Below are 11858 nucleotides of genomic sequence, written 5' to 3'. Positions count from 1 at the left end.
GCTTGACGTCACGAGATAAGGGAAACTCTCGGGACTTCGCCACAAACCTCGCGAGAACTAGAACCTAAGCGACAGAGCGACTGCAACTGTTTATTTTTTAGATGAACAATGTAAAGATCTAAAATGGAGGGGGAAAAACATATAAATATATATAAAAGTGGAAAGACTTACCTTATACATCAGTCGATCTAATCGATCTTGGAGTCAGTTTATGGAACTTCGCTAGCAATAATATGAATATATATAAGATGTATGTTTTTTAAATCTTTTTTCTTTCATAGTGGACATTGAAATATATGCGTTTGTGTGTTTTCAGATACCAGTTTAAAACAGCAGTTAACGATGTTGATTTTTGTAAAGATTAAAAATTCGAAACATCATTAAAACTAAATATCTAATGGAAATACAAACATTTTGTAAGACAATGTATCCAATATTAGGATAATAATAATAGTAAATAAAAATATAGTAATAGTAAAGTTGAAGTGCTAGTTAAACGGGAGTAGGTCTACGGTGATTGGTTAATTCTTTGATATCGGTGAGAAAAGTAACATGTCGTTGTTTTTGCCCCCACATAAACTTTTACAGTCGCCGAATAAATATATATATATTTGTTATTTAAACTATCTTTACGACACAACGAGTCTGGGTAAAACATTTGGTGACTCAATTTCACGTCTTTTAATTTAGGCTAATAAGCCTACTTCACATTTAAAATACGAGACAACAATTAAACGATTAAAACTAAAAGAACAACAATTAAACGATTACCATTCTCCAACCTTATTTTAATCACGAGGTAGGTAAGTGAACGGAGAAACGACATTTCTTCATCTTTATTGATTGGAAACACTGAACGCTAAGGACATCTGCTGGTCAAAAACGTGTAAGTGCAAACGAACGCCTCGAAACAGCAGCTGCAAACACAAAGGCTTCGAGGTTTCTGTCATTCACTATTTATTTCAGGATAAGAATGCGTTAGTCTTCACACCAATTATTTAATACACAGATAATAATATAATATTTATGTTCTAATTGTATATATGGCCTGATATCTTATGGCATATGAAGATTTTTGCAAAGTCAGTTCTTTGGCTATCAGTACAGAAATTTGAATTTATATAATGTAACCCATTGACCTCTGGACCTCTAGAGCTGACATGTCATTAAGAACAAGAATAGGAGTTATTATATATCGCCTACTTTAATCAGCAATCATTCAAACTAAATCATCACAATATCAGAAATATCTTTGAGAGTTACTATGGAGGATGAAACCTGCAAAAACAATAACTAAGTACATATATAAATAAATCCACAAAATTTGACATAGATAAATGTATAAATAAATATGCAAATAAAATAAATAAATACACATATTCCTGCATAAATAACTATATACATAATTAAATGTGAGAGGAGATAATTAAACAAATATAAACTGTTGGGGAAATAAACTAAACATGTCAAAGGAAATGCTAAAAGTATCTTTTTACCTTCGAACCGTTTATTATATATATTTTTTTTAATGTAGCTCCATATTTATTTTACCTTCGTGCAACATGCAAATGAGTAGGTTGCACATCTTTTCAAAATGTATACTTTTGCTTTTAATTGGTGTTATCCTCTCCATAGTATACTTTAGAAACTAAATCTATAACCAATCTTTTAAAACTGGGGATTCTTGCTTTCTCCAAAAATAAATAAATAAATATATACATATATAGTAATTATTAGCATTGTAAATAAGTATGTCATCTTTATTAGGTTACATAGGTTCTATACCCAACGCTATATTTTGTATCTTTATTAAATCTGGTCTCTTAAAACAATTTTTAATTAGGCTACTTCTGTTCAATTTTTATTTTATTTTTAATCCCCGCTTTTCTTAGCATCTTTTACAAAACAACCAGTTTCCCAGGATAAGTTGCTAGAGTAACCGAGTTTGAACTATTTTAAGTTTGCTTTGTGAAACAGAATCAAGCAAAAATAAGTCTGACTTACCAAAATTAGCCTGGCTTGTATTCTAATCTTGTTTTATGGAACAGCCCTCAGTTGTGGTAAACAGAAGCTCACGCATGCTCACGTGTGAGAACCAATGAGGTTCATTACGTGTTATGAATGTTTGTTTATATGTAAATATAAGCCTAAATTCAATCTGGTCATCAGAAAATTTTGGAGTTAATCGCTCAATTCATATGGATTCGTTTTTCAATCTCTCCATGAACTTTTTAAAGCATCAAACTAATAGTTGCATAGCTGAAATATCTCAGATTTCATTAAAGATCTTCATTTGTAAAAAAAAAAAAAAAAAAAAAAAAAATCTTCATTTGTGTTCTGAAGATGAACCAAAGTCTTACGGGTTTGGAAGGACACACGGATGAGACATTTATGACAGTTTTTATTTTTAGGTGAACTATCCCTTTAAGAAGATCAAACTATTGTTATCGGCAGATATCGTTCAGATTAATCGGCTATCACTATTTATATGAACAAGAAACACCTCTTCACACATATTAGTATTGTGTTGCATAGGGTTTTATATCAATTATTTATTATGTTCCACATGTTTACAAATATGAACACCCAACAACTATAATTTTGTATAGAGCAGTTTTAGAGGATGACTATGTACATTTACAGGCCGAAAGAGGCTAGTTCAATTGTTGACTTTTGTACATTGGATTGGATTTAGGACACACAACTGAATGCATAAATACAAAAGAACGACTTGGCATTTACATTTTTGTGCTGCGTAACAGACAAAATTGCAACAACACGAGAAAAGAGGGTTTATGTAATTAGCATTCTAAGGCTATATTACAGAAACTTTCAGAATCATAATCATATTTTAACGTAATATCATATAACATAATATTTGAAAAAGTTTGATTTCCTAAGATAAATGATAAGGTCGCTAAACCGGAAGGATAATAATGAAAGCCTCATGAATGTTAAAGATTTAAATTGTAGTGCATTTTATTTTGCCATGGCATGTCTATGTTTATTGTGGTTTATCTTTATAAAGTCTATTTAGTTGTGTATTTATTAAACCAAACCAAACAGACACATCCTCAGAATGCAATCACATGGTGTGTGTCGTTTCAAAGCGTTTACTTCCTCGTGGAGATCTTGCACGATGGGACTTTTCTACGAGCTCCAACATGTCCCATGTGACCGCTGTAGATTCATTTAGGAGTTGATAGTGTTGCTATTTGCTGACGTGAATGTCTACGTCTCGAGTAGGGCTGTCAAACAATTAATCACGATTAATCACATCCAAAATAAAAGTTTGTGTTTACATAATATATGTGGGTGCACTGTGTATAATTATTTTATATATATATATATATATATATATATATATATATAAATACACACACATGCATGTATATTTAAGAAAAAAATATCATTTATGTATAAAATATTTATATATAATTTAAATTATATATAAATCTATATACAGTATATACATGAAAATATTTCTTAAATATATACATGCATGTGTGTGTATTTATATATATATAAAATAATTATACACCGTGCACTCACATATATTATGTAAACACAAACTTTTATTTTGGATGTGATTAATCACGATTAATCATTTGACAGCCCTAGTCTCGAGACTAAGTAATTACGGCATGGCGTGAACGCAACATTGCTTTTACATACTGTATATAATAAAATTAAAGTCCCTAGGCACATATGTAATATCAAAAAATAATGTTATGCTTTTTTTTTTTTTGAGCCAGTACACTGCAATTACTAAACTAAATTGCTTTTATGGTTCCTCTTCAATTTGCCCACTTTAACGTGAAACATTGAAAACCGTTTTAGGTCATTTTATCATGCTACAAACAATAGGTCTTTATAAACATTTGGGATAACTAAAGTAAAGCCAGTTATGACAATAAAAACCTAAAATAGCTTAAAAAAACATATATTCAATAATTGTACAAGATAAGATTGTTTGTTTCTACCTTCTTTACTGTAACCCCGTATAAGCCCAAGCAAAACATGTGCATGTTTGAGAGAACAACACAAAAACATGTGAAGTTTGAATCCCTAAATAGGTGCTTCATTTCCATTTCCTAATAACCGCCTCACTCTGATCTACGACCGAGTTCCCCAAAATCCAATCTTTAAGTCAAACATGTACAGAAATGGAAAGCAGGTCCTGAACCAGTGTTAAGCTGCAGGTGGAGTCGGGTCTCTGTGCGTCGTCGTCGTCGTCTTCAGGAGTGGGCGACATCTGCCAGCACTTTCCATAGTCCAGTGTCCAAGAGTCAGATTTGTCCAGGTCATTTCAGAAAAATCAGGTAAAAACCCATGAACAAACAGGACGCCGCCACAGCGACGTGAAGCCGTGTGCCGATCACCGCAGCTACAGAGAAAACGGGAAGAAACATCACTGAGTATCACTGCAGGAGAGCGGTCTTCAGTCGCAGGTCTGCACATCACTTACCTTTGTAAAATACTCCCCAGACACCTTTCTTCTCAGACAAGAGCCAGCTGTTGAGACGAGGGACCTTCTTCAGGTACGCACACGTGCAAACGAAGAGGAGTCCGAATACAAGAATGCCGTCGAAAGAGTACACTGTGAAAACAAAGAACACAACTAACCCTCAAATATTTCAAGATATGTTTTTAATGGACTTTTACATTAGCTTGTTACAAGAAGCAAATAATAAAATATTATTAGAGACTCCTGGGTCATTACATACATGAGTAAACTGTTGGTGATTAATACATTAAATACATTATAGTTGTTTATTTTTAATAGGCTACATTAACTGCTATTCCACTATCATAAAAAAATCTAATCTACTAACAAATGTTCAAACACATTCCCATTTTTCAAAGTAAGAAAACACAAAATTCTTAAGGCAGTTATCAAAGACAGTATGTAGCCTGTGTATGTTTTATATATGTATGTGTATAAGGAAATAAGTTTATATTTGTATATATTTTTAAAAATGTTTTAATCTATTCTGCTATCTGGAGAGGACTGCTCCAACACTGCATACAATGACAATAAAGTCCTATATATCTATCTCTCTCCTATCTATCTATCTATCTATCTATCTATCTATCTATCTATCTAGAAAGTAAATGGAAAGCCTCAACATCGCGTTTAATGTGGCGTTTTTGTACTTGCAAAGTGAGTTTCAACCAACCAATTGATTAGTATGAGGGCTGATATTTTAACAGCAAAATGTGTGTACACGAGATGTAAATGTGATGACACGATGTTTACAGCCTGTGTGTGTGTGACTAACTTACAGCTGTTAAAGTTGAGCTCAGCTTGCTAGCTAGCTAACGTTACCGACAGTCTATTACCACGACACTTCCGGTCAACGATCATATTTTATTTTATTTTGATTTACACTGCATTAAGATATCTTGCTCGTGACTTAATAAAAGCTTGCAGTAACGTTAAATGTTAAATCAGCTGCGGCCCTATGAGAGCCACGTCCACACACACACAGCTCAGCTGACTGACAGCATTCATCGCTCTCTGACGTATAAAATAGCACCACCCAGTTCACCTCATAACACGAGTTTATTAACATACCGTTTGTCATTTTTGCAGCTTTTAAATCCCGTGTTGAGATGAAGCGCAAGTTGCCAAAGCCTTTTTATTTACTGTCTTCATCAGTTCCGCATCGACAGCACAGGCTTCCCGAACGCTTCCGGTACCACGGAATTCTGGGAAATCGCCATACAAATTAAAAGCTGTCTCGACTTGGCACATGTGTCCATCCTAATGCTGCCAGTACCACAGTTACAGTGTGTATTACTAGGCTACTATTAGTATTAAGACAACTTTGTCATGGTAAAATTGTTCATGTGGATCTATGAATCTTATTCCACCTGCTAAATATATTTGATTCACTATAAACACTTTTTTCTGCTTGTACACTGAAATATATTAACAATATGGGTTTAGCAGCGTAAATTTTAGCACTGCAGTGCAAATGGGTAAAGCCTACGTAAACTGTAGCCTAAGAACGAAGTAAGATATCTTGATATCCTTTTACGTTCTGGTTCTTAACAAATGTTGTTGTTGTTTTTTGGTATCTTCATTTTAAAGGCCCTCGATGGTTCTTCTATCCCAGAGATATGGAGATCTTAAAGGAGTAGTTCACTTTTAACAAAACTTTTGCTGATCATTTACTCACTCCCATGTCATCGAAGTCATTCTTCGAAAAGAAATTAAGGTTTTTGATGAAAACATTCCAGGATTTTTCTCCATATAATGGACTTCAATGGGAACCAAACGGTTCAAGGTCCAAAAGACAGTTTCAGTGCAAACTGTTCAAAGGGCTTTAAACGATTTCAGACGATGAATAAGGGCCTTATCAAGCGAAACGATCGGCCAATTAAAAAAAAAATAAAAAAAAAATAAAAGTTTAAGTTTTATAAGCTCAAATGGTCGCCTCGCTCTGTTCTGTGATGCACGTTCGTGACTCTCCTGTTCAAACTCGTTTATCAAAATGAAAGAATCTTTTTTGTGTCATTTTGTTCATTCAACGAACGAAATGAACGAGTTGAATCAGGATTATATGGAGAAAATCTTGGAATGTTTTCATCAAAAACCTTAATTTCTTTTCGACTGAAGAAAGAAAGACATGGACATCTTGGATGACGTGGGGGTGAGTAAATTATCAGTTAAAAGTTTTGTTTTAAAATTTAAAATATCAAAAATGGATAATTTTATGATATTTAAAAAAATACATTTAAAAATGTACTTATTGAGTTCATATTGTATTGCAAAACGCTTTAGCTGCTATTGAGGTGGGATACGGTTATGGTAATGGACTGGTTTAGTGGGATGGGTATGGGGTGGGTATGGGGTAGTAAAGGAAGGGTCAACAGTGTAAAAGTCAAAATCTGAAAATTTTATTCCGCTCTTAAATGGCGTCCGTTATTTGACAACGGCCGCGTCCGAAATTTGAAAAAGTATTTACTTCACAACAAAAGTATTTTCTATATAGAATGAATGTAATCTGGATGTACTATATCCGCTATGTTGTCATTATCATGTAACCTACCACCAGCATCGGTTGCGTCGCTTCACTGCCAATCCTCTTTTTGTGTGTTCCAAGTTTAACAAAGTTTATTCTGATGCGAAATGCATGAATTACAGATTCTAATAGAGATGACTTCATTTCGTCAGGGGAATTCCACCATTCAAAGTGATGCGACTGCATCCTAATGCTTGGATATGAGGCTGCATAAGAGTTTTTGTTTTATATTATTTTTTATAAAAAAAACTTCGTACAAGGCGATAGCTTTGGTGTAAAAACAGAACCAACAAATGTTTAATAAAATTTGAGGTACATTATTTACAACTCAGTCACATCACATAAAATACTAATAATACTGCCAAACCTGGCAGCCAAGTCCTCAAGACCGCTTTATCGTCATATGGCAAATCTCAAAGAAAACCATCTCAGGTTCTTTATCACAAATGGACAAAATACTTTAGGTGAACTTATCTTCAAGTTTCTTTCCTATTAATAAGCTGTTCCGTCTGGTTCACAATTCTTATGTCGATTTATTACAACATAATATACACTCTAAACTATTCAGGATTACAATTGGGAAATTGTATCAGTGGACATCAAGTACAGAAGGTGTATTGAGAGAATACAGCAGAAACATTGATCACTTCCCAGACTCAAACTGACTCAAAGACCATCTCATTTACTGCTTAAACTTCCAGAAGAGCAGCTTTCTGTACCCTCACCCATAATTCTCATTGCAAAAGCCTTTTTTAAAAGGTTAAAGGAGTAGTTCACTTAAAAAAAAAAAAAAACTTTTGCTGATAGTTTACTCACCCCCATGTCATCCAAGATGTCCATGTCTTTCTTTCTTCAGTCGAAAAGAAATTAAGGTTTTTGATGAAAACATTCCAGGATTTTCTCCATATAATGCACTTCAATGGGAACCAAACGGTTCAAAGTCCAAAAGAGGGCTTTAAAAAAGGGCTCAAAGTGCTTTAAACGATTCTAAGGGTCTTATGAAGCGAAACGATCGCTCATTAAAAAAAAAATAAATAAATAAAGTTTAAGTTTTATAGGCACAAATGCTCGCCTTGCTCTGTTCTGTGATGCGCGTTCGTGACTCAAAATGAACGAATCTTTTTCCGAGTCAATTCATTTATTGAATGAACCAAATGACACGAAAAAAGATTTGTTCATTTTGATGAACGAGTTCGAACAGGAGAGTCACGAATGCGCATCACAGAACAGAGCAAGGCGACCAATTGAGCTTATAAAACTTAAACTTGAGATGAGTGATCGTTTCGCTTGATAAGACCCTTATTCATCGCCTGGAATCGTTTAAAGCTGCACCGAAACTGTCTTTTGGACCTTGAACCGTTTGGTCCCCATTGAAGTCCATTATATGGAGAAAATCTGGAATGTTTTCATCAAAAACCTTAATTTCTTTTCGACCGAAGAAAGAAAGACATGGACATCTTGGATGACATGTGGGTGAGTAAATTATCAGCAAAAGTTTTTTTTTTAAAGTGAACTACTCCTTTAAGTAACCTGTTTCAGGTCGACATTGATAATAAATAAATAAATAAATAGCAAGTGGAAAAAAACACACAAGATCACGGGGTGTGAGAGTCAGGGGATGCCATCCTTCCGCTGGCAACACTGGGAAGGTGGGACGCTCCAGTCGTAAACATAGGACAGCCTCAGTTTGACCTCCTCTTTGCACAGGCGCCCATCTCGCTGTAGTGTCTGATGTTTCTCCAACATGTCCTCTAAGCTCTGCTTGTGTGTGACCAGGTACTTATTGCTGCATCCGCGCGACTTGTACTCCGTGTCGAAGCGTGGATCGTGAAGCCGCTTCACGTCCACCGGGGCCAACCACGCACCCAAGGAAACGTCCTCACTCTGCCAGATCTTTAGAAACCCCACATTGAGGTGAACGTAGTGCACGAGGTCGGCGGAGAGCACGTAGCCCCCACCCAGAGCATACGGCAAGTAGTAGTCGCACAGATCCCAAGTACTTTCTTTCCATTTCCCGGCCGTTTTCACTCTCCCGCGTCCGGAGAAGAAGCCCCAGTAGAGGCGACTGGGCTCCTTGGTCTTCAGCTCCTCTTTGAGGAGGTCCAAGCGGGCGAAGGTGTCGTCGTCGGCCTTCAGAACGAACTTAAAGTCCACGTTTTGGTACAGCCACGAGTACATGTGCAGCAGTTTCTGCGTGAGGTTCTCGTACGAATCTCTGAGGTCAGGGAGCAAGAGGAGGTCACGGTGACGGACCTGCTCGGTTCCGATGTTCTGGAGGTCTTCGGCGGGTAAGCCCTCTGTGCCAACGACAAACCAGTACAGCACTTCGGGATCCTGCTTGGTCAGCCAGGTGCTCCGGATAATACTGCGACGCTCGGTGTACTTTGGCCCCGTGGTGATGAGGACCACCAGGAACGCCGAGAGCTCTCTGGCACGGGGAGGCCCCGCCGGCTGCTTCTGCCGGGACTCGGCCCGCGGCGCCACCCCTGGGGACTCGGCCGGCTTCAGCGTCTCAGACGTACATTTGGCGAGGAACAAAAGGACGACGGCAAATAGGAAGAGGACACAGAGTGCCAGGGCTGTCTTATGACGACACACGAGACGGACCAAATTCATGATGTCACTGAGGAACACAAGGAAAACACTTCATCACTTTTGAAAACCAGCCTTAACTAAAAAGTGTGCAACATTAAAGTAGGTTCATTTTTATCCACAATACATATTGTTCCATTTTTGTATTTCGATATATTGTTACACACCCAGTCAGATCCGAACAGTAGCGATACGCAGGCCGATATTATCAGCCGATATTAAAATATCGGTATCGGCAGTTATAATGGCCGATAAATGAATATTTCAAAAATAAAATAAAAACAGACGAATCACGCTTCAACCATGTCATGAGTGTTGTCAAAAAGTGCAGGTAAAGGGTTAAGCAAGCTGACATTGTAATTATAAGGTAGCTTATAACTATAAGGCAATGTAGGGACTAATTATTATTTAATTTATCAGAACTTTAACATATTTTGATGTTCCTCTGTTCTGTTGAGACAATAGAAACAACTTTCTTTTTAAAATGCATTATCATATTATTTTAGTTAAAACTAAAATCTGTCAACTGTCAATCTGTTATTTACATTTTGTTGTGCGTTTCTGAAATAAGAATAATAATAATATCGGCTGATATATCGGAATATCGGATTTTAAAACCAACAAATATTTGTATCGGTATCAGCCTTCAAAATCCTTTATCGGTCGGGCTCTAATACACAATGTGGACGCCAATAATTTTAGTTCAGATTCCTATTGGATATACAAATAATCAGGTTTGGACAGACTGTGAGAGTGAATATGAGAGAGAGAGTGAACAGAAATGTCCTACTTCCCACTTCTGAAGTCATGATTATGACTTTATGTGCAGTTTTTTAATTAGAAAACTAGTATTTACGATAATTCCGATAGCAAGTAAAGACAGCATAATAGGCTACACCTAACGTATTCACGTCTAAACATTCGTGTTGGTGTGAACAGGCACATGATAATTAGCCTGGTAATACCAGACTCTGCTACTTCACTTTGCTCCGTAGACAGGAGCGAAATGATATTAGCGGGAGTAGGAAGTCTGACGTGGTCAGGCTACATGATCATAGACATATACACTAGACCTCACCTTGGATACGGCAGTTCATTAGAACGAATGCGTCAATAGAGCCGCCATCTTGAAACAGGGGAGCCCCTCCACTTTAATGCATCAGCGTCAATGTAGTAGACACAGGTCTAACGCAAATAAAATCACCATAAATCATCATGAATGCGATTTTTCTTGTTTTTTTGGTTTGTTCCAACGGTCAGACATGTATTTATCATTGATTCCAGAGAGAAAAAAAAATTTAATTAAAAAAAAAAAAAAAAAAAACATTCTTCCTAGTTCAGATTTCATCCGTGAACATCATACGCTGCACAAAAGTCCACCACCATCAATGAATTCGAAGTAAAGGCAGAGATAGCAGCGTTACCTGGCTACTTTCTATGACAAGACCCCTGTTCCAAGATGGCGGCGGTTTTGACGCATGCTTAGAACCCCCAGGTGAGGTCTAGTGTATATGTCTATGCTACATGATAATGACATTTTAAAACTTTTTGTTGTTGTTTACATTTTGTATACCTTTTTTCTTTAATTCACTGGTCAATTTAAGTTGACCTTGATTTTTAAAAGTACAATTATGTCATGCAGTCACTCACGCTAAACTGTAACGTTAGATGTTTTATTTTTCAAAATACCCTCCACTAATAAGACCATTACAACTGCATGGACCGATAATAAATCATAAAATAAACATTACCGATTTGAATTAAGTATAGCATGTCAACTAAATTAACAATAATGACAGAATAACTAAAAAAATGTATGTTATTTTGAGGAAACAGATTAAAGCAAAATCAACCTCATTACCACACAGTGCACAGAGCCACTTAAGACTGATCACCCATCAAAGCAAATTACCTTGTAGATTTCCGGCAAAGTGATCATTTACTGTGTTTATGGCTCCTCCTGTGCATCATTTTCATGAGAGGCTGTGTTGTTTTGCAGTAGCAGCAGCTGATGTGCTGGAGATGTCACATCTGTCCTTCTTCTGCCCCTCCAAACAACACGTACAATATCTACACACAGCAAACGCACAGACCTAAACGTTACCGCAACGACTAAAAAGGTCAGACTAAAGTGGAAAGTGTGGAATAGTCATTATTTCTTCATCTCAGCAGTCAACTCAAAATACACACTACACACACACACTGCACTTCCCGTTCACAAGCTGCACAGTGAAA

General features: G+C 36.3%; 2 protein-coding genes across 3 annotated transcripts; both read right to left on the bottom strand.

The window, feature by feature from the left end:
* Positions 1 to 1519: 1519 nt before the first annotated feature.
* Positions 1520 to 5737, bottom strand: tmem167b (transmembrane protein 167B). The gene is made up of 3 exons (XM_039663230.2): positions 5579 to 5737; positions 4469 to 4600; positions 1520 to 4387 (listed from the first exon to the last, which is right to left on the bottom strand). Exons 1-3 carry the CDS (start codon positions 5586 to 5588, stop codon positions 4305 to 4307), a joined length of 225 nt encoding a protein of 74 aa, XP_039519164.1. The 5' UTR covers positions 5589 to 5737; the 3' UTR covers positions 1520 to 4304.
* Positions 5738 to 7295: 1558 nt separating this feature from the next.
* Positions 7296 to 11858, bottom strand: b3galt6 (beta-1,3-galactosyltransferase 6). Of its 2 annotated transcripts, XM_089125132.1 has the most exons (3): positions 11536 to 11858; positions 10702 to 10808; positions 7296 to 9654 (listed from the first exon to the last, which is right to left on the bottom strand). In XM_089125132.1, exon 3 carries the CDS (start codon positions 9645 to 9647, stop codon positions 8643 to 8645), a length of 1005 nt encoding a protein of 334 aa, XP_088981258.1. In that variant the 5' UTR covers positions 9648 to 9654; positions 10702 to 10808; positions 11536 to 11858; the 3' UTR covers positions 7296 to 8642. The 2 variants fall into 2 exon arrangements, with proteins under 2 accessions (XP_088981258.1, XP_039519173.2); XM_039663239.2 differs by lacking the exon at positions 10702 to 10808.

The sequence above is a fragment of the Pimephales promelas genome, chromosome 21 (assembly GCF_988280905.1).
Source record: "Pimephales promelas chromosome 21, fPimPro1.hap1.1, whole genome shotgun sequence".
Lineage (NCBI taxonomy): Eukaryota > Metazoa > Chordata > Actinopteri > Cypriniformes > Leuciscidae > Pimephales > Pimephales promelas.
The sequence above is the reverse complement of the archived record's forward strand: the minus strand, read 5'-3'. Positions and strand labels throughout refer to the sequence as shown.